Source organism: Stegodyphus dumicola, chromosome X1 (genome assembly GCF_044657685.1).
Source record: "Stegodyphus dumicola isolate Sdum_Otavi_A_Nest chromosome X1, ASM4465768v1".
Lineage (NCBI taxonomy): Eukaryota > Metazoa > Arthropoda > Arachnida > Araneae > Eresidae > Stegodyphus > Stegodyphus dumicola.
Window position 1 is genome coordinate 118,575,798 of NC_140780.1, and position 24,555 is coordinate 118,600,352.

General features: G+C 35.1%; 1 protein-coding gene across 1 annotated transcript in view; it reads right to left on the reverse strand.

Annotated features, from left to right (window-relative positions):
- Nucleotides 1-24,555, reverse strand: part of LOC118196951 (putative ammonium transporter 3) — a 49,000-nt gene that overhangs the window by 17,774 nt on the left and 6,671 nt on the right. Inside the window, exons 3-5 of the mRNA XM_085808180.1 lie at nt 20,604-20,675; nt 3,683-3,742; nt 3,526-3,602 (exon numbers count right to left, since the gene is read on the reverse strand). Coding sequence (XP_085664306.1) covers nt 3,526-3,602; nt 3,683-3,742; nt 20,604-20,675 — 209 coding nt within the window. The remainder of the gene's footprint in view (nt 1-3,525; nt 3,603-3,682; nt 3,743-20,603; nt 20,676-24,555) is intronic.

Below are 24,555 nucleotides of genomic sequence, written 5' to 3' on the forward strand. Positions count from 1 at the left end.
TGTTCCAGGCAAACAGGTGACAATTTCCTGCTGCAGGACGACAACGCTAGACCGCACAGGACGACAACGCTCGCATCGTGGATGATTTTCTTAAGCAGCAAACAATTCAGCGCTTAAATGCCAGCTCGATTATAGGATCTGAATCCTATCGAGCATGTCTGGTATGATTCAGGAAGACGTGTAGATGCTCTCAGTCCTCTTTTTCAGACCAAGGCCATGCTTCCAACTGCTTTGCAAGCGCAATGGCTCTAACTTCCTGCGGAACTGATAGACTGCATAAATGTGCACATACGTCATAAATAACAAATCATTTCATATATTCATATGATATGGATATTACATTTGTACTTAAAAACCAATCAGTGACATCTATTATAAAATGCATAATATTAAAAGGCACTAAATATAAAGAATCATCGCACCTCGCTGTATGTGTTGCATTGCTTCTAGAGGAGATCATATTCCATATTGAAAGTAATTTTCCTATACCAAACTCTGGCACATTCGATCTGTTCATTTTATACATATGCTAATTTCTGTAACATTATAATTGTTTGGTAATTTCTTTTTATGCTATTTTATAGCTTAATATGTATTGTATATATAGGTAACTTTCTGAGTAATCGTCATTTTTGGGATTTTTTCTTAATTAATAAAACCAGTGTATGATCAGCATATTTGATTTAACGCAGCCGAGCCGATACGCTGACAAATCATCATAGAATTTTCATGAGGTACAAAACATTATTGCATTAAAAGATTTGAGTAACATATAAAGCATTTCATCTTTGGCGTCTCACTTTTCTCTTCTTTCTTAGAAGAAATTCCAGTATAACTCAAAGCACTGTCTAAGGAATTTAGCATATTCAAATACGATTTACCTTTACATTTCTCTCACTGCGAATGAAGCCATGTAAAATTTGCAAACATTTTGCTCTTGGAAAAATTATCATTTTTTATAGCCGATTTTACTTTATTTGGTAGCTGTATAGGATTAATTAATTAGTTTATAATAAATTTTGCGCATTCATAATATGTCTACGATTTAAACTTTTCTTTTATATTTATAAGCTAAGTAGTGTCCCCTCCCTACATACTGCTGTTAACTTCTAAAACAATTTACAGTTAATTAGTTAATAAAATAATCTTATGAGCGGACTTGCGTACCTCAAAGGCCAACTGCGCTTGAAAATATTTTAAATGAAATATATGCAAAAACAATTCCTACACTTCTTGAAATATACTGTCATCTTCATTAAAAAATACATTGGCTACATTTTAAAAACAGGTAAGCATAAAAGAAGCAATATTGATGTATTTTTAATATAAGCTGCCATTGTTTTATTAGCTTAAATATCAAAAGAAAAAATGCCTGTATTTGTATCGATAATTAACGTGTGAAGTAATATTTGTGACGATAATCAATTAATAAAGTCAAGCCTCATAAATTAAAATAAAATCTGCTTACTGCCTTTTGATATGACATGAAAAACAAACCAGATACTTTTTCAAATCGAACGTCTTGTATTTTGTTTGTCCTAATGTCAAAAAATTAATTTATGCATATTTATCAGTAATTAAGGCATGAACCTAAAATTAGCTCATTTCAATACTTAGAAATTTTAAAGGGCCCATTTTGGAATGAGCCATTGCTCAAACGTTAATCATTTTTGAATAGGTCTTTCATGCCCATTAACTAATTTTGAATTTAGCTTTTCTTCTTCCTCCTCCTTTGAATATCGTATATTAATGCATGTCCATATACCGTTTTAAAAGTAAAAGACATAATTTTTAACTTTTCTTTTTTCAAGTAATGCTTTTTTTATGTAAATACTATTCATAGAAGATTTTTAAATTTGTGCGACTTTATTTTTCATGAAGCTAAAAACGGCGACAGATGCATCATTGTTCGTTTATGTTCTTTTCAATCAGTTATGCCCCCAGTAATCAAGCACCGAACTTAAGCCTAATAATAAAAAGATTTCTTAGTTCTTTTATTTATTTATTTCTTATTTTTTGATATGGTTATTACGGATGCTGTTTTTGTAGTCATGCTGTTAAATATTATCTGCTAGATTCATCAGTTAAGGCAAAATAAGTTTTCCCTTTATTCTGTTCCAGAGTTGTCAACCCTTCCATAAAATCAAGAGACTCTAAATGTTTCATCGTATTTTCTCATCTTCTGATAAATCTGTAGATACTTCAGTTTTTAATTTATCTGAATTTAGATAATTTCTTTCAAAGCTTAATCGAGACGAATGTTGTTATTAAGTGTCAAGGAAAACGAAATGCTTCGAAGAAAATTTTGATAACAATTTCTTAAAAATGACTGCCATAAAATGTTATGTCTTAATGAAACTTACATTATGCAAAATTCACGTTTTCCCAAATTATCTTCCGAGTAATTTTTCTGACTATTTGTTTTTCGTTTGAAGTGTTTTATTGTGTAACAGAGATTTGTAGAACATTTCATGAAAATTAACGTTTAATGGTTGAATATGTGTTTTTAACTTTGCTTGAAATTTCTAAATGTGTGCATTGCTAATTTTATTCTCAAGATTATATGTGCACTAATTATTAATTTTACTTTCATGATATACACTACTTTGGCGTTCTTGTTTATATCCTCCTTCGATTTTCATCAAAATAACAGAAAAAGAAATGATTAAATTATTTAATATATCTTACATGCAAATTATAACCGAATTATTCATTTGACTTTAAATCAAATTTTTAACTGAGAGCTCTTTTGAAATCTCGTTTCTGCATAGCGAGAAAACAGTCTCGATTTTTTATTCTTCAAAGTTAGCAAAACTGTGTTATTCTAATGTAAAAAGTATTAGTTAATGAAGAAGAGTGCTGTAAAAGTAAACAAGTATAACGTTTAATGACCAGTTTATTACTGCTTTTATTCATCTACTTTAAATATTTTCTGCTACTTAAAGCTTTTCTGCTAAAATATCGTTATGAAATGTTACAAGACATATGAACTATAACCACTTGCACATTTTCTTTGTGCTTAAGCCCTTTCTAGATTGAATATAGGGACTTAATTACCGAAGAAAGACTATCACCCAATTTAATATTTGGGAAATGTTCAATTAAAGGAAGATATTCAATAGTTCAATCTATTCATTCTTGGAACAATTAAGCTCCAGAAGTTAAGCTATTATATGCATTAATAACTTTTTTATAATTGATGGATTAATCCCTAGTTTTGTGACGTAACAGTTCACCATAAACTATAATGATATTTCATCGGCTATACAAAGCATCGTAAATATTTCTAAGAGAAGAAAAGGTATTATATTGGTATCATTTGTGGGCAAGAATCAACACAGAAATATCAACAAAAACGACAAGTGTCAGGAAATCCAGAGTAATTAAGGTATATGGCTCTAGTTAACGCATCCTCATGAAATCTGAGTCTAAAATGTCTAAAAATTTTATGCTTTTTATTTTTTTCATATATATGAATTGTTTTGATAACACATACGGACAGCAGATACAAATGAAATTGCTAACCTGTTATGGCCACCAAAGATGATAATATTCCATTTATGAGATTTGATATTAGAAACCTTTTCTTGAAGTAAATGGAACTGCAAAAACAGAGGGGAAAAAAATCACAGTTTCAAATCACGCCATTTAACTAATTTTAATATTAAATGCGAATACATACCTAAATATTAATGAGTTTATTCCACCACCCACTGATGCATTTATAGTTGTGATAGCGGATCTGAAAAAAATTAAGGTATAAAATTAATCTTGTTATTGAATATAAATACCAGACCTCAGTTTTTCTTAATCTGCTTTCCATTAACTGTAAGAAACTTAACTAGATAACATTCTCCGGTTTCTATTATCTCCTTTATCCTAAGGTACAAATAGATAAAACTGTAAAAGCTAGTAACTCTTCTGCAAGACAGTACAAGATTACTGCATGGTATTATTTCTATGTTCCCTTTAAAAATTTTCTACTGTGGCTTTTCTCCTAAGATAGCCTTTGGTTTCTTTGCCGTTAGTAAATTACTTAACCTTTACACAATTTCACTTTGCAGTTAAAATTCTACTTAAGTTAGATAATATTAAAATTTAAAATAACACACTAGTAATACTAATTTTTACATGAGGTGCCTCTATTTAGCATTAGTTTATTTATATACTAAGAAATTTATTTTATCGAAAACTTTTGACGTTCACCTGAGTTCGAACCCAAGTGAATAGACTATACTTCACGACAAGCTAACTTGAGAACACATACAAGGCTAGAACGACCTTTTCACGGCTTTTCACCCTATTCTTCAAGTTATCCATACGCACCAAACTTCCCGCGGAAATTCAATTCCTCCAATTCACTATACATTTGGCGACTTCTTGCCAAATCCAGCGTATTTTTAAGTAACAATCTTTTTATGCGATAAAGCTGCAGTTGAAATTGTTAGTTCATTGTAGTGTAAAATGCAGGGCATGTTATTGTCTTAATTTATATGAAATTTTTCACTATAATCTAAATATGACGCAAACGAATTTGATGACATTTAAAGAATCATTACTTAAAATTTGAAACGGAAGAGCTAACAATGTATTCCTTGTAGTTTAGGTTAAATTTTTCTCCCAAGACCGTTCGCTTAGTTAAAAGTAAAATATATAAATTTAGAAAATCTGGTAGAAGCTATTTTCTTTTAATTTTTAAACGTGAACCAGAGAAAAATGCCGATTTTTATTTTCTGAAGATGTTAATTTGATTTAAATTTCCGATTATTTAAAAACTCTGATTATATTTTGTAACAGACATCAATAAAAATTATATCCGGCATTGTCTCCTAAGACACACACTCTTCCAGTCATGCCCAGACAATCACTCTCCTATAGTACGTCTTATCCTTTCTTTTTTATTACTGTTTAAAATCAAAAATAAAATAAATAAAAATACTGGAAACAGATCTTCGGATTACAGTCTAACGACTAAAGAGTTTACTATTAAAAATTTTAAGATATTAGAAAAATATTAAAAACTTTAAAATTGTAAAACAAACATAAAAGTTAAGACGTAAATGATCTTATACCTATTAGTTTGTACCAATCAGTTAAACATATAAACATTAAAAATGTCTTTTGTTGGTTATAACAAAGCGCAAATGTCCATATGAAAAAAAAGTATTAAAAAATTAAACTGTAATTTAATAACTAAGCTCTGCATTGAAGTATCTCAGTGTATTATATGTGGCGTTCCGACAGATACTTCAACTTCTATTCATGAGATGGCCAGTTCTTATTCGGAGCAGCAAAGCGACGTCATTACTCACTCAGACTTCTCGCAAGACAACTGTACGCGACGGTAGCATGAACTGTGTTCCGAGCTCTGCGTTGATGTCTGCAATGTAATTTAAATTGTAATTTAGTACTTAATATATTCTTTTGTTATAGGAGATTGTCTACTCTTATTTTCTTTAATTATATCATGCATTAAGCACACACGACCACCAAAAGTGGTGACCTTTTGACTGAGCACGCTACTGACAATGGATTTTCAACGACCCTAAGCCACGTGCATCCAAGGCATTCTGAAGAACTGACTAAAAATAACAACGAATATGGACATTAAACGTATGCTACAACGTACCCCTTCAATTATTTCTAGAAGTATTGATATATATTGCTTGTGTTTTTTTTAAAGTCGTGCATATCATCGCAAGGAGCTTCAGCAAATCATCATTGTGATCTGTTCCGATCCGCTGACTTCGACAGTCGTGCAATAATTCTTCGATTATTCAACTTTTGTGACAAATGTGATACAATAGTGATTTTCGCTAAATGTGCTACATCAGTAATTTTTCTGCAACGTGCTACGGCAAAATTCTTCCCTCAGTGTTCGAAAGTAGTGAATTTTTTTCCCATGTGCTACAGCAGTGATTTCCTTTTTCCTTCGAAAGTGCCTTAGCAGTGTGAAGTTGTGATTTTGTGCGTGCGCAATACAAAATGAACGCATAATTTTTTTTTCTCAAATAAGGGTTTCTTTTCAAATGCATTTCGGTAAAATATTATTTGTGTGTGTAATTGCTGACCCTGTATTATTTGTGTGTGTATCGTTACGTAAATTTTTTCTGCATGGTTAAAATATTTATTGTTATCATGGTAAAATATCAATAGTGAATCCTCATGCTACAATATTTGTGCTGTTAAGTGTTTATTAATTAAAGTGAAAATTATCTATCAGTATGCCCGACGATATTCCACCAGAGCCACAAATCACACGCGTTGCAGTGAAGCCACCGCCTTTCTGGAAAAATAATCCTTCATTGTTGTTGGGAATGGCATCACTAAGCCAACGAATCAAAAGCCAGATAGAGACTGACGTCATGGGACGCCAGAGGAAAACGAACAGTTCCGGTTTAGTTAGCTAAGAACGATGTTTGCATGATGTGGCTAGATAGATATTGTAGCTAGATAAATATTTTATATTCTTTTAACTTGTCTTTATGTGTAAATAAATCTTTTTGCTTAAGTTTAAATGAAGTACTCCATTTATGACAAGATTGCTGTTAATTCATCGGGTAGATGACTTACGAATCCCTTCTGAGCTAGCCATTGTTCGAACGTAACGCCTTACGTAATATAACATTGTGGCGCCCAACGTGGGGCGCGATAACAGCTAAAATAAATTGAAAATGGAGCTTACACAGCTGAAAACCGAAAATGTCTAAGAACTTCCTTTAGCACATGTGCAAACAAAATTGATGCAGAACTGAAATCAGATATTCCTGATTTGAAGCTACTTTCGATTCTGGAACAACAGCTTAGAGACAAGTTTAATCGACTTGAAATTTGCCAAAAGGAAGTAACGTCGCTAATTCTACAATCTAAAGAAGCTGAAAAGCTATATGAAGAAGATTTTATTTCGTCTGAGCCTTATAGAGATAAATATTTTGAACTGTGTTCTCAAATCGAAAAGCTGTCGAAGAATCCTTTAGCTACTGAATTACCAGAGAAGCGGAAATTTAAACTGCCGAAGATCGAACTAAAGAAATTCAACGGTGAAGCAAAAGAATTTTTGACGTTTTGGAGCCAGTTTTCGAAGATCCATGAAGATCCGACGATTCCAGATGAAGATAAATTCCAGTACCTCCTGCAAGCAGTTGTTCCTCAGTCCAAAGCCGCACGGGTAGTGGAGAGCTTTCCGGCAACGGCCTCGAATTATCCGAAAGCAATCGCTCAGCTTCGAGAGAGGTTTGGAAGAGAAGACTTACTTGTGCAGATATACGTCAGAGATCTTCTAAGCATGGTTATGCGTAATGCAAGCAGTGGACCTGTGAAGACGGATCTTCCCACTCTCTACGATGATTTAGAAACCAAGATTAGAGCTTTAGAAAGTCTTGGAAGAACGCAAGAGAAGTATGGTGATTTCTTAACGCCTTTAGTTGAATCCTGCCTGCCCGAAGAAGTATTAATTGCTTGGGAGAGAAACAGAAATTTAAAAGAAGCACCTCAGCCTGATGACCGATGCCTTGAAAATTTGATGAATTTTCTGAAACAAGAAGTGAAAGGAGAAGAGATGGTCGTGTTAGCCCGCACTGGGTTTGGTTCTAATCATTTTTCTAAGAAAAAGGATACACTAAATAAAAATTTAGATTTCGCCACCGCAGCTGCGTTAGTAAGTACATCAAATTCTGAGAGCCCAGGTAAGCGCAATTTTAACTGTCTCTTTTGTGAAAAACGGCACCCAACTAAAGAATGTTTTTCTGCTAGAAATATGACATTAGAAGCTAAGAAAAATATATTAATTAAAAGAGGGGCCTGTTTTGGATGTTTCAGATTTGGACACACTTTTAAAACATGTCGAGTAAAAAATTCTTGCATGTACTGTAATAAAAATCACCATTCTTTAATGTGTCCCAATCGCCAAGAAAAAAGAGCAAATGAAAAGTCTAAAAGGGACGTAACTGAAACCAGTACATTAACTAATAACTGTAAAATAGAAAATGTTTATTTAATGACTCTAATAGTTAAAATTAAATTTAAGAATGGTGAGCTTAAAGTACGCACATTACTGGATACAGGTTCTCAGCATTCGTTTGTCAGTAAAAAATTAGTAGAGAATTTAAATTTAAAACCATTAAGGCAAATTAAATTGAAGCATTCGTTATTCGGTGGAAGAGAAACGCGAACGCAGATTCACGATGTTTATAATTTGTTGATTTCGGCATTAGATGAAACTTTCTCCTTTCAAATCGAAGCACTTTCCGAGAGCAAAATTTGTGGCACAGTGCCAAAAGTGAATTTTAGTAAAATTCTTAATGAACTGAAAGATAGAGGCGTCAGTTTGTCTGATTTGGGTTCTTCTGATCGTGAGATCGGTCTGCTTTTGGGAGCAGATATTGTGGGCAGTTTATTTACTAATAAATCTGTTCGGTTGGAGTCAGGGTTATTTTTGATTGACACTTGTTTAGGACATGTGTTAACTGGGAAACATGAGTCATTTAGAGATAGCAATGATGATACTGTTTTGAATGCAATTTCGTTGTATATTAGTAATTATTCGATAAAAGATTTGTGGTCTTTAGAATCCATAGGTATTTCAGATCCCATTGAAAATAATAGAAAGAATTTAGAACATTCTAGAGTTTTGGAAGAGTTTAAAAATAACGTGAAAATTCTTTCAGACGGTAGATATAAACTTTGTTTACCTTTTAAATCTGATGTGGCCGATTTGCCGACAAATAAAGATTTAACTTGGAAGCGGCATAAAAGGATGTGCCAGCGAGCACAAGATAAAGCATTTTTAGAAGAATATACTACGATTTTCCGGGAATGGGAAAAATTGAATATAATTGAAAAGGTAACTGATAATATTGAGACGGGACATTTTTTACCTCATCGGCCAGTAATTAAGGACAGTACCACTACAAAAATCAGACCTGTCTTTGACGCGTCAGCCCGAGAAAGTGGTAAATGCTCTTTGAATGACCTTTTGTATAAGGGTCCGAACTTACTAGAAATAATTCCAGAGATACTTGATAGGTTTCGAATTCATCCAATAGGATTATCTTCAGATATTGAGAAAGCATTTCTGATGCTAAGTATAGCCCCTCAACATAGAGATTTCTTGCGGTTTTTTTATCCGTCCGAGATTGAACAGATTGTTTACCGACATCGCAGAGTAGTATTTGGGTTAAAGTCGAGTCCATTTTTATTAGCAGCCTCAATTACACATTTATTAGATAATGTACCATCTGAATTTGATGCTATAGCACAAAAACTGAAACATTCTTTTTACGTAGATAATTGTGTTTGTGGTGTTGCAAATATTGAGGAGCAGGAAGATTTTATTGTAAATGCAAAAGATATTTTGTCACGGGGTTGCTTTAATTTAAGAAACTGGGAGAGTAATGTAAAATGTAAGTATGTTTCTAATAGTACTGGTGTCACGAAAGTATTGGGAATTTTGTGGGATCTTGATAAGGACACTCTTAAGTGTAATTTAAACTTTAATCTTGTAAGTGAAGATCAAAATTTTACTAAGAGAATCATTTTAGCTACAGTTCACAAAATATATGATCCAATAGGTCTGTTGAGTCCTGCAATCTTACCACCTAAGCTTTTACTGCAGGAAACGTGGAATTTAAATCTAAAGTGGGATACTCCCTTACCAGATAGTATTCAAATGTCTTTTAAAAGATGGCTTAGAGAAATAGATGCATTAAGAGATATCGAAATCTCACGTTATGTTGAAATAAATGATTCCACTGAGATGCATGTTTTCGTAGACGCGTGCAAAGAGGCATATGCCACCTGTATTTTTTTTAGAACGAGAACCTCTCAAGGGGTAAAAATTTACTTTGTTAGAGCAAAAACCAGAGTTGCACCTTTGAAGAAAGTAACGATCCCTAGGTTAGAGTTAATGGCTTGCTGCATTGGTGCCAGGTTGGCATATTCAGTGAAGCAGGCTTTAAATGCCCATGAGATTAAAACAATATTTTGGAGCGACTCTAGGGTAGCTTTATACTGGTTAAAAGAGCGTGGTGATTGGACAGTTTTTGTCTCGAACAGAGTAAAAGAAATAAATAATCTGTTTCCTAATAATGAATGGCGACATGTGCCAGGGAAAATGAATCCCGCTGATCTGATTTCGCGAGGGTGTTCCCCTAAGAAATTGTTAGAATCCTGCTGGTGGAAAGGCCCGGCATGGTTGTTGCAAGCAAGAGACAACTGGCCTGACACCGAAATATTGATAACGGAAACACCCGAAATAACACTTGAAAGGAGAAAGGTTAGGTTATGTAATATTAATTTGTCAGAAGAGAGAGTCCCGTGGTATGCCATTAAATTCTCAAATTTCCATTCAATAGTTAGAATGGTTGCATGGATATTGAGATTTATCAGTAATGTAAGATCGCATCATGATACTAGACGGGGGGGGAGAACTTCTAACGCAGGAGATTGAAAATGCTGAAATTCTGCTTATTCGTAATGTGCAAGCTCAATTTTTTCCTAATGAAACCTCTTTTCGGAACTTGTGTGTTTTCAAAGATGTGAACGGAATTATCAGAGTTAACACTCGAATTACTGAACGCATAGATAAGCCTTTCTTCATTTCACCTATTCTTCTTCCTGATAAATGTATCTTTACTCAAAGACTGATTGAATATTTTCGACTGATTGAATATTTTCACCGAGAAAACTGTCATGCTGGAACCCAGATATTACTAAGCATATTGCGTGAAAAGTACTGGATTACAAGAGGAAGAAGAGCGATACGTAGTGTTCTGAAGGACTGTATTAAATGTCGACGATACAAAACTAAATCTCTCATTACTGAACCAGTTTCCTTACCTGCCGATAGAGTGGAAAATGCGGCAGCTTTCGAAGTAGTTGGTATTGACTTAGCAGGTTCCCTATTTGTAAAACGTGGGGACAAAGTATGGATGGTTCTCTACACGTGTGCTCTTTATAGAGCAATTCATTTAGAGTTAATAACGTCGCTTTCCACTGATGCTTTTTTGTTATCATTTAGACGTTTTGTTGCTAGAAGAGGAAGACCTAGAGTGGTTTATACAGACAACGGTACAAACTTTAGGGGAGCTTATAATAATTTTTTAGAAATTGATTGGAGTAAAATAACTCGACAAACAGAAATACAGAAGATCGAATGGAAATTCATTCCCCCCACTGCTGCCTGGTGGGGCGGATGGTGGGAAAGACTTGTTCGAGTAGTCAAAGAACTTCTTAGGAGAACATTGGGCAGAGCTGTTCTTACCTATGAAGAACTGGAAACAGTTATGTGCGAATGTGAAAGGGTAGTAAATTCGCGACCCTTGACATATTTATCCGAAGATACAGAAGACTTAGTTTCACTTACACCTGCCATGTTTCTGACCGATAGATCCAATTTAGATGTAACTGATATAGACACAGTAGACACCAATCATCTCAGTAAAAGAATCAGATTTCGTGCAAAATTAATGGAAGATCTCCGAGTACGTTTTCGAAAGGAATATTTAGGACTACTTATTCAGAAACGACAGCAAAATTCACACTTTCCAAATATTCGAGTGAATGACGTTGTGTTGATAGGAGATGATATCAAAAAGAGATTGAATTGGCCTTTAGCCATGGTTACGGAACTGATTCCAGGAAAGGACGGTAAAGTGAGAACAGTTAGATTAAGAACGCAAACTAACAATTTAGTACGTCCGATACAAAGAGTGTTTCCCCTAGAAATCCAAGATGATGATTTGTCAGGTTCATGTCATCCAAGTGATCCTCAAAAACATCAATCTGCTGTAAAGTCTTCAGATTCTCATTGTGGAGACGACATGAGTACCTCTCATCATTCAGAAATTTCTGGGTCGCCCCGATCTCCGGACCCCACTGATGTTTCCGATGTATGTGACAGTTCTAAGACTATAAAGACACGAGCTGGTAGAACTGTTAAGATGCCACTAAGACTGAACTTGATAGACTTAAATGTTTTGAGTAGCTATCCAGCAACTCAAAGGGGGGAGGATGTTGGGAATGGCATCACTAAGCCAACGAATCAAAAGCCAGATAGAGACTGACGTCATGGGACGCCAGAGGAAAACGAACAGTTCCGGTTTAGTTAGCTAAGAACGATGTTTGCATGATGTGGCTAGATAGATATTGTAGCTAGATAAATATTTTATATTCTTTTAACTTGTCTTTATGTGTAAATAAATCTTTTTGCTTAAGTTTAAATGAAGTACTCCATTTATGACAAGATTGCTGTTAATTCATCGGGTAGATGACTTACGAATCCCTTCTGAGCTAGCCATTGTTCGAACGTAACGCCTTACGTAATATAACAATTGTGGTTCGCTCAGATCGAAGCACAATTTTCTATCGCTCGCATTAGTGAGTATTCTACAAAATTCAACCATGTAGTTGCAGCAATTGAGTCTGATATTCTGAATTCAGTGCATGACTTAATTCTCAAACCACCTGATTGTGATAAATACTCCAAACTGAAACAGCGGTTCATTGAAATCTATTCAGAAAGTGAATCTTCAAAAATACGTACTTTACTACAAGGACTTGAACTTGGAGATCAGCGACCTTTATACTTGCTGTCACGAATGCATGATCTGGCAGGAAGCCATTTTAGTGACGACTTGTTGAAGTCACTATGGCTTTCGCGTCTCCCTAATAACATACAAATAATTCTTGCTGCTTCCAATGAAGATCTAACCCGTTTAGCAGCAATGGCTGACAAAATTAATGAACTTGTCTCTCCAGCTTATGTCAGTGCTGCAAATGCTGCACCTTCCAGTTCATCCCTCGAACAACAAGTGGCTGAATTGACCAAAAAAGTATCTGAACTCTCTACAAGTCTTCATGCTTCACGGAGATACAATCAATCAAATCAGGGCCCACGTAATAAATTTCGTGCCCGAAGTAGGAGTCAATCTCGTCACAATACTCGAACGCAGTACAAAGAACGCACAAGTGGCATATGTTTTTATCATATGAATTTTGGCTCTCAAGCTCGCAAGTGTGCCCCTCCATGCACTTTTGTACAAGCGGGAAACTAAATGGGCGGTCTTCTGCTGGCCAACAGAATGTCCGCCACATCGACAGAATAGTACTGTACTGGCTGATCGTTCAACTCAGTTATGTTTTCTAGTAGATACTGGAGCTGACATATCAGTGCTCCCGAGAACTAAAACAAATGCACACCAACTTAATAAACTTGTACTGTATGCAGCCAATGGTACCCAAATTGCAACCTACGGCACCAAATTATTGACACTTGATTTAAACTTGCGCCGGACTTTCAACTGGCCTTTTATTATTGCGGATGTAACTCAAGCAATTATTGGTGTCGACTTCTTGACACATTTCCACCTTCTAGTGGATGTCAAGAATAATTGCTTAATTGATGCTACAACCCAGCTGACATCACAGGGCCAAGCTTCTCACATATCGAACGTACCTACCAACATAAGTGTTGTATCGGGCAGCACACGGTTTCATCGGTTATTAGCAGAATTCCCTGACATTTTAAACCCATCCAAATCAGGGCAGCATACTCATCAGCCAGAAGTGTATCATCACATTGAAACACATGGCCCACCTGTATTTTCCAAGCCTCGTCGTCTTTCTCCAGAGATGCTAAAAGCTGCTCGCAAAGAATTTGAATTCATGCTAGCACAGGGAACTATTCGCCCATCTAAAAGTCCATGGGCCAGTCCACTTCACATGGTTAAAAAGTCTAATGGTGACTGGCGGCCTTGTGGAGATTATCGTCGACTTAATGCCGTCACAGTCCCTGACAGATATCCAGTCCCACATATCCAAGACTGTACCCATCTTTTTCATGGAACAAACATATTTTCTACCCTCGATCTTGCCAGAGCATATCATCAGATCCCAGTGCATGCTGAAGATGTGCCCAAGATCGCAGTGACTACACCATTTGGTCTCTTTGAGTACTTATATATGCCATTTGGCCTTCGCAATGCTGGCCAAACATTTCAGCGTTTCATACACCAAGTACTGTCTGGCCTCGATTTCTGCATCCCATATTTTGATGATATCCTGGTTGCATCTACAGATGCGTAAGAACATTTTCAACATCTGCGTCAGATTTTCACTCGCCTTAAAGATCATGGATTAAAACTAAATCCATCCAAATGTGTACTTGGTCAACCCTCAGTTTCCTTTCTTGGATGTCTTATCACCCAGAATGGAGTCAAACCTTTACCGGAAAGAGTCAAAGCAATTAACGACCTACCTCAGCCCAAAACCATCTCTGAACTGAAGCGTTTTCTAGCAATGTTAAATTTCTACCGACGCTTTCTGCCAAATGCCGCAAAAACACAAGCCTGCCTACATGAGTTTCTGAAGAATAGAAAAAAAAACTATCAACGAGCTGTCCCTTGGACTGAATCTGCATCTGCAGCATTCGTGCAATGCAAACACGATCTGGCAAATGCAGCCACACTTTCTTATCACTCACCTAGTGATCAGCTCTCTATAATGGTAGATGCATCTGACACGGCCATAGGAGCAGTGCTTCAAGCCCATACCACTAAAGGACTTTTCCCAATGGCATTCTTCTCCAGAAAACTTACTACTGCAGAAAGGAAATACAGCACATATGACAGAGAGCTACTTGCTGTATATTGTGCTGTTAAATGCTTCCGGCACAACTTGGAAGGACACGACTTCATCATTTTCACTGATCATCGACCATTAACCTTCGCTTTTAGAAAAAACTCTGACTCATGTTCTCCTCGTCAGCTTCGACATCTGGATTTCATCGCCCAGTTTAGTACAGATATCAGATATGTCTCTGGTACTGATAATTGTGTCGCTGATGCCTTGTCTCGGGTAAACAATATCAACCTCACTACCCCAGATTTCTCTGAAATTGCAAAAGCTCAATTGCATGATGAGGAACTCAAGAACCTAATCTCAAATCCACAAACCTCCCTTCAGTTACAACCGCTGCACATTGATCCAACGCTTAAAATTTACTGTGACATAGAGAACAATAGAATACGTCCCTATATTCCTGTCAATTTTAGACGTGAAGTGTTTAATGCCTTGCACAATTTGGCACATCCTGGAATCCGTGCCACCAAAAAGCTGATCGCAGACAGATTTGTCTGGCCAGCAATGAATCAAGACATCACAGAATGGACTCGTTCATGTATTAGATGTCAACGGTGTAAAGTATCCCGTCACACTCACAGTCCCATTCAACAATTAAACCTTCCAGCAAGACGCTTTGATCATGTGCACTTAGACTTGGTTGGCCCATTGCCTCCTTCAAATGGTTATACTTACCTCCTCACTTGTATTGATCGGTACACAAGATGGCCTGAAGCCATTCCTATTGAAAATATATCTGCTGAAACTGTAGCTCGAGCATTCATCTCCCAGTGGCTTTCAAGATTTGGCATGCCTACCACCATCACTACTGACCAAGGCCGACAATTTCAATGTCACTTGTTCGCATCCCTCACCTCTCTTCTTGGCATTCGCCATATTCGCACAACACCATACCATCCATCTGGAAATGGGATGGTAGAACGCTTTCACCGATCTCTCAAACAAGGTCTGAAGTGCCACAGTAGCACACACTGGACAGAAGCCTTACCCCTAGTCTTGCTTGGTCTTCGCCCAGCATTCAAAGAAGATATTGGTAGCACTTGTGCTGAACTGTTATATGGTGCAACCCTCCGTCTGCCAGGTGAATTCTTTCACCCAGAATCTACTCGAGTTATCGACCCTCCAACATTCCTTCAACGTTTACGTGAGACCATGAGCAATATCTCGCCAACCCCGCCATCTTCGCATAACCAGCCAAGCTATTTTGTACATCCTGCGCTTGAGACATCTTCGCACGTATTCGTGCGCAACGATGCAATTAAGCCAACTTTAACACCTTCATATGATGGTCCATTCAAAGTTGTCAAACGAAAACCGAAACATTTCACCATCATCTGCAATGGCAAACAATCAGTGATTGGAATCGATCGTCTCAAACCAGCATTTCTAAAGCAAGATCCAACAACTTCCTCATCAACATCACTCCCGGAAGACAGCTTACATCCCGTTAAAGAGCAACCTAAAACTACCAGATCTGGAAGAAAGGTTAAATTTAACCCAAAGTACTTATAACGTACCGATGGTACTTGGGGGGGGGGAGTACTGTGGCGTTCCGACAGATACTTCAACTTCTATTCATGAGATGGCGCCACGTGTAAAATCCAGTTCTTAATCGGAGCAGCAAAGCGACGTCATTACTCACTCAGACTTCTCGCAAGACAACTGTACGCGACGGTAGCATGAACTGTGTTCCGAGCTCTGCGTTGATGTCTGCAATGTAATTTAAATTGTAATTTAGTACTTAATATATTCTTTTGTTATAGGAGATTGTCTACTCTTATTTTCTTTAATTATATCATGCATTAAGCAGACACGACCACCAAATATATAAAAGAAGTCCTTTATCGTTATAAATTCTCCACGAAGACATCGCATCCTTTAGAAAATGTGGAAATGTTGTTCCTTCTACCATAGTTAACTTAATTGATCAGTACTTCCGTATTGGCTTGGTTAGGTGATTTGAATATAGGTTAGGTGATCTGGTTATGTTAGGTGATTATAGGTGCATAGATTTTTTTTTCCATTATTTTCCCCACAACGTGAATACGAGCCATTTTCTCATAGGAACTCCCTCACGAAGGCATTCTTTCCCTTAGATCAGCGTTTCTTAAACTGTGGGTCGCGACTCCGGAGGGGATCGTGGGACCTGCAGCAGGAGGTCGCCAAAAATTTTAGTAGTTTTTCATATTTCTTTACCTTATTATAATTTTACAATTACCAAATATTTTTACACAATGTATCTGAAAATAGATAAAGATAAGACAATACAGACAAAAAAAAAAAAAAAAAGAAAGAAAGAAAGAAAGAAAGAAAACGTTTTGACGCATTCTTTTTATAATATAAACGTACATTTTCCTTGCTTTGCACGTGGCATAGTCTTAAAATTAGAAATTAAAGTTAATGACCTAAAAACTGCAATAGTATATTACAGTACAAGTGAAAAAATTGACAGTTTCACTCACGCGTGAGTTGGACTTCCACAATACTTATGCGGTCCCACAAAATTTTTGTAAATATTATGGGAGTCCTGGGTGTCGCAAAAAAATCTCAGCGATAAAAAGGGATCGCGACGGAAAAATGCCTCAGATAACCATCCTATGTTTTCCCTTATTCAAATAACCTAAGCTGAGTAAAATTTTTTAAAATTTTTGGAGCAAGGGGCTAGAATGTACTGAGAGATGGTTTTGATTCTGAATTAAACTTTTCCCAAATTTAAAAAGCGTTATACCTAATAAAGAAATATTTGTGCGTGTAAAATATAGTAGGTAAATAATACATGGAAACTTTGATCTCATGATTATATACCAGAATTTAATTTTTTTTTTATAATTTTAATGAAATATAAAATTTCTGTGAAGTTGTTAACGTAAATCCCAGACTGCAAAGTTTCCTTATTTAGCCAGCGGAAGCCTAATGAATTATTTCGTATTTTTCTGGGTGATAACCTAGACCAGTTGGAAGGCTCAGTTCTTGGCGCCATCTAGTAGACATAGTGAAAAACGAAAGATCTCAGTATTTGAAAATATTCAAAACCGACAATAATAGTGAAGTACGTTCTTGAATAAGTCTACCTCACTTAAAAAATAGGCAATTCATTTTTTTTTTTTGCGCACGTAGTTCAAGTTTAATAATTATAAAAGCCGTAGAAAATATTACTCGATTAATATATTGGATGCTTCTAAAGATAAATCGGGTGTTTGCTAAGTTATATCTGGATGTATAGTTTCGTAAAATTTTGCAAGATAAAAAAAAGTTATAGTTTATCAAGACACTTAAAAAAAAATCCTGTCGTTAATTTAAAATATCGTTTCTAATTCTGTATAATATGCTCTGAGTATGGTAATAATAAGTCATGCATTCGAGGAGCATATTAAGGGGGAAAAATCGCTTTCAAATATTATGTTCATTGATTCAAGCACAAACAGCGATTTCATTTCCGGCTAATACATTTTATTTATTTATTTATTTATTTATTGCTTTTTTGGTTTTCCACATGTGTAACGTAATTACGAGCCAGTGCCCTTAGAAAAATTTTCACGAACGCATCAATCCCCCTTACGTAAATGGTCCTCGTGTGCTTTGCTGTACTCAAATAACCTAACCTAACGTTTTAGTTACGCTGCGATTCTGCTCATAACCTATTCATTACAAGTTCTGTTGAAAGAATTTAAGAAGTGTTAACGAAGTGATAAAAATTTCGAATGTTTTTATGTCAGTCATTGGCTTTAGTGTTGTTGCGATTAGTCATTGGCTTTAGTGAGTTAAACAAATTATTAATAGATTTTATTGTGGTGATTTATTTTATCACATTAATAATAAAAACAATCAGTGTGTGTGTGGGGGGGGGTAATATTTAGGAGATACAAATGTATTTACAGGAAGCAAAAAATCCAAATATTGTTTGCCCAAATGATACTCAGTGGAAAAAATAAAAAATATATAGATGAAAATGGTCAATGTTTTCAGAATCAAACTGGATGTTTATATTAAAAATGCGTGTATCAAATGTTTGTTCCAAGCAGTTTTCAAAGCCTGTTGATGCTGCCTATATTGTAAGACGGAAAAATGAAAGAAAGAACCTGCTCAACCAATGCTGGATTTGAACAGGAAAAGTGATTGAATGATTTTAGTAAATCTGACTGTTAACTTAAAAGATCAGAACATGAGTCTTTAAGATCAAAAGCAACTAAAAAACTAAACTCGACACACAAACAGCCCATAGAGAGCCATGGCCGACAGTGCCCTGATATCTGCTTTCTAGACCGTGGGCTCCGGGGTACTTGTGCATCTTGCCTGGGCAAAGTGGTCAGCTTGTCGCAGGAGCCCATGTGTTTAGTCCCCAAGCGAAGTTGGTACTCATTTCATCGACCTACTCAAGGGATGAAAGGCTGAGTCAACCTTGCCCAGCCTGGGGAGCAAAAGCAACTAGTTGTTAATGATACAAGAATGATAGCACTGGAAAATAAAATGAAATTCAGACAATCTTGCATCAAAATTATGTAAAGACGGATGAGATATGCGGCAGTGATTTCTCTTTTATAACATTTTCGGAGTTTCCCGAAGCATTAACTGTGTTTCAGTGTATTTGTTACTTAGCCGATCTGCAAATCACCTGCTAACGTATAAATGGAATGTTTAGATCTTCAGTCAAGTATACAACGTAAAATAAAATAAAATAAAAAATATTTAACTATGTTTATTATAAGTTATACCTAGTAATGAGGTATAGACGGCTTGTGCAGGCCCTTTGTTCGGTTTTTCTCTCATTTGCGATTCTATTATTCTTTTTGTTCGCTTGCTTAATTATTTCAACGAAAATACAGTTTTGCATATCATAATCATACTTTGACGAATATTGAATATCGTATAAAAGTATGAAATAAAAATCAGCGAATCTCGGGGTTTCATTGCGACGGCTTTAACAGGGAAACTGTATAATGAAATTTCTAATAGTGTAAAGAATGCTTAAGTATTATATGGAGACTTCCTCTCCTAGTAACACTAAAGCTGAACGAGCTTTCTGCTGAATGAATAGTAATTCTACAATAAGACATTCTTTGACTACGCGATATATTTCAGATTTAATGACAGTCTCCTTAACCCTTTTTCGTGGATTATAGGGACTAATTTTTTTAAGTATTTGAAGCTATTTAGTTACTATTCTGTCAGCGTGGAACAGATAAATAAATCGACAGGATCTGCCGTTTCCCTCTCCATATTAAGTAGCAAAGTTTAAATCTTCATAATAAATTAAATTTCTTTGAGCCTTATTTAATGTAATGAACGCGAGGTGCATTTATGTCCCAGTCCTCCCGCAGGAAAAGGTTTTAAATGGGAAAATGTTAAGATTATCAGCTCCTAAAACTGATGAGAAATCTTATGGGAAAATCATTACTTGCTTTAGAGTGCTCGCTCGTAGAAGATCAACTGAGGTGAAGAAGAACAAAATGACATATGGCAGTTTCAACCATCATTTATGTAGCATATTTAAATTTACTTGTTACATATGTGATATGTTTTAAACTTTTTTCAACAAAATTTTAAATTGTTTTCTGTTTATGCGCAAAGATTTACTTTTGATCTTTTTGTTAAAAGTGAAGCATTTAATTAAAGTTGGATATTTTGTTTTTCTGATAAAAACGAGAGATTATGAGATAAAAATGAGCCCTTTGTTAAAATTTTCATTTCTCATCACTTGTTTTAGCTATTTAAAGAAACAATTCCAGTGTTTCTTGAACACTTCTTTTTCATAATATTTGTATCTGATAACCTATATATCGGACAGCAGTTTGTCGCCGCATGAAGCATATCAAAGGAATCTTTTGAATCATCCTGTATAATGAATAGATTACCCATGAATTAATTAATTATATTTATATAAATACTATTAAACTATTTAATACGGATGAAATGCAAATAAATTTTAAAGCAACCAGATAGCTTAATTTTATTAAAGTTATTATAACCTGGCTGCATATTTCCATTTGGCACCAGTAACACCAAACGTACTTCCACAGTTAAATCCTAGCCATCCCCACCTGCAAAGAAAGAAAGAAAAAAAAAAATCAGCTTTCTAAACAATTTATATATTACACACACCTGTTACCTTCTTACTCTAAGCATAAGTAAACAAATAATCCTTTTTAGTTGCAATCGGTATTCAGTTAAAAGTGACTAAATGTTTTACAATTTTAATTTTCACTAAACTCTTAAAATTTTTTAACAGAATGAAATAAATCTAAAAATATAAATTCATGATAATATAATTAGAAAAAGAATATAAATTAAATTACAAATAAACTTTTTTAATTGAAGGAAAGAAACTTTCAGCAAATATAACATTAGTTTTTCAGTTTTCAAGATTCCTTTTTCACGCAATCGAGGTACTAAGATGAGTTTATTTTGCTATTATTTCAAGTAATTCAATCTTAAAAAGAGTTTGGATTTTAATTTCAGTTACGTACTTCTCTTCTGAGCTTGTGAAAATCGCACTCAGATTTTAAAATAAATACATGAAGTAGTTTTATGAAGCATTTACAACCTCATTATTAGAATGGTTGTCATGCAACAGTATTACAGTTTATAAGATATTTTCTCTCTCTTTCTAGCATCCCTAAGTGGTGTAAAAGTAGCACACTCAGCGCGTATTAAAGACCAGGTTCGAGTCCCGGCGAGAATACATTTTTCACATCTCCTGCTTCAAAAATGCCTAATGACTCTATAAATTCTTCTCCTTGTTTGTTAAATGAGTCATTTAAATTATTAAAGCATATTAATAACACTAATTCAGAAGTCAAACAACAAAAATCAGCGTTATACCTACAAAATTTTCACAGGACTAGTTTCGATGGTTTTACCGAACCATCATCTTCAGCTGCAAAACCGCAAATGAACAAGATAGGAAATAATGATTAGATAAGCAAGTGGCGCCATCTGTCGGCGAAACCAGAATTTCCAGCTAATTTCCAGAACCAGCTAATTTCTCTCACTCAACTCTGTTTGAAACAAACACATTTTGTTTTCCAAAATAAATATTACAAACAAACTGAGGGATTAGCCATGGGAAGCCCCCTCAGTCCCATCCTAGCTGATATCTACATGCATTATTATGAATCAAAATTGTTTGAAACTTTAAACTTCCCGGCATGGTTCCGCTACGTAGACGATACTTTTACCCTGTTTGAAGGTAATAAAGATGATTTAAATAAAGTTCTTTCAACAATGAATTCTATTGATCCTGCTATTCAGTTCACTTTTGAACTTGAGACTTGCAATTCTCTTCCGTTTCTCGACATTCTGGTCACACGTAACACATCCAACTTCAGTACTACAGTTTACCGTAAACCTTCATCGGTTTGCCTTCCACCACACTTTAAATCATGTCATCCGACTAAACAAAAGTTAGCTTCATTTTATTCCTATGTTTTCCGTGCTCTTCAAGTTTGCTCCTCCAAACTAGCCCTTGATGAAGAACTAAATTATTTAAAAGCAATAGCTATTGACAGGGGCTTTTCACCCAACATTATTAATCAAGCAGTTAAAAAATTCTCATCTGAACACACTAAAAGCCACACTCTTATTTTAGGAGATTATAAAATTTCTGTTGTCATTCCCTTCTTTCCATCAATTAGCTATAAAGTTGCACATATTTTGCAGAAATTTAACTTTCGGGTTGTTTATTCTCTCATCAATAAAATTCCAACTTCTATACTCAAGGACCCCATTCCGCATATGAATTCCTGGGGTATTTATAGGATTCCTTGCCAGTGTGGTTTAATTTACATTGGCCAAACTAAGAGAGCCTTAAAATTTCGCGTCAAAGAACATGAGGCATATGTTAGAAAAAAGGAAACACAGAAGTTTTCTGTCATTGTTGGTCCGAAAATCACACTTTCAATTTTTCTGCTGCCAAAATTATTCAAAAAACATCTTCCATTGGAGAACTGGATTTTCTAGAGCCATTTCACATTCATAAAAATATTTCTGTTCTAGTTAACGATCCTAATTCCAATCCAAATTTGCCTTCGGCTTTTAGAGAAATTATGTTTTAGTTCTGGTTTCGCCAACAGATGGCGCCACTTGCTTATTCTTGTCCTGGCTTTCTTATCTTATCTAATCATTATTTCCTATCTTGTTCATTTGCGGTTTTGCAGCTGAAGATGATGGTTCGGTAAAACCATCGAAACTAGTCCTGTGAAAATTTTGTAGGTATAACGCTGATTTTTGTTGTTTGACTTCTGAATTAGTATTTATTCGGCGTGTTATTGTGTCTTAATTATATTAATAACCACTTTTGTTCACTGTTGCACTTATTTAAATAATTAAATATTTCATTTTGTTTAAAGTAGTCGTGGCTTTAATTAGAGTTATATATAAGAGGTTTATTAAAAAAGAATGATTAAGAACTAAATCTTTTGAAATAAATCTGCCTAGTTTATTTCAGTTACTCAAGGGCACAGAGATTCCTTTCGATTTCTATGATAAGTAACCATACGATTTTCGATGTTCAGCAATATATACAAATGCAACTCCTTCCTATCTTTGCAGCAAAGGTCAAGCAAATTTGTTTAATCCGGAAAAAGTTTTTCTTTTATCCCGATTTGCGGCATATCCTTGATACTGTATTTGAGTACCATGTAGTTCCATGTGTAAACCAGATATTTTAATAATTTTTTTGCTACTGAAGTTTTGGGGTCGGCTTATATATGAGTTCAAAATGGTTTAAAAAGAATTCTATATCGAAACCGACATTACAGATTAGGCAACTTCAAATATTTTATTAAATTTTTTAATATCTGTATCCGATTCGGAATTTTCTGACAGTTCTCTGACGTCTATCATTGTTCGAAGTAAGTCTAAGTGAGTATCATTTTCCTCCATTTCACCATTATCATCTTTGTCATCCACCTAGTCGACAATATATTCTACAACTCCATTCGTAACACTACTCAGCAAAAATGATGTCTTTTAAAACTAGCAGGAAACGTATTTGACTCTGCGGTAAAAGTGAGATTAATATATTCGTGAAAATAAGAACTCATCCTAAAGTGTAAAAATCATGTTGATTGCTTGAAAGTAATTGCCACAACTTTTTTTGCTGTGCTCTTACACTTATTTCTTGAACAGAGGCTGAAAGTGAATTTGGTGTTAAACTACAGCTTATCTAGTAAGTCTAGATAAGCTCGACAAACAGTTTTCTCACGTTTAGCACCTCACCAGTGGCCGAGTGGTAAGACCGATGAATAATGGGAGTTCGAGCCGGGTTCGATCCCAAGCGAAAGGAGGCTGCATGGTTGATTTCGTGGTTTTTCCCATGTCTAACTTGAATATAAGCGAGTTTCTAAAAGAAACTCCTCTAAGAAGGCATACCTACCTTTAGACAGATGACTTTTCGTGTGCTTTCCTGCATTCAGATAACTTACCCTAATCTCACATATTTAATGATATGCATAGTTAGATTTACAGTCCGATTTAAATTTGGCTTATATATGAGTTTTCAATTTTGGTCGAATTCTTGCAGCAAAATCTTGCTTCTTGACCTATACACGGAACAGGTTAATAGTCGGAAATGTACGATACTTATTTTATTATTACTGGGCTACATTCATTATATGCATCTGTTATCTTAACTAAATAGTATATTTCCAAAAATGTCTCTTTCGTTTTCATTTAATTTGTGCTAATTACGGAATTAATTTAATTTGTATTCAGTCCCCAATCTTCAGCTTTTAAAATTTATTTGGAAGAATTGGGTATTTTTTAAAAATATTAAGAAAAGATAATGAAAGGAGGATAAAAACTGTCCTTAATTTCATTCTACCTTTAAAAAATATAAAAAGTTAATTTCATTCCTGTTAGATGCAATGCTATTCTTAACAAGATGTTAAAATACTTTCAGGTGAACCTCGGGCTGTTAAA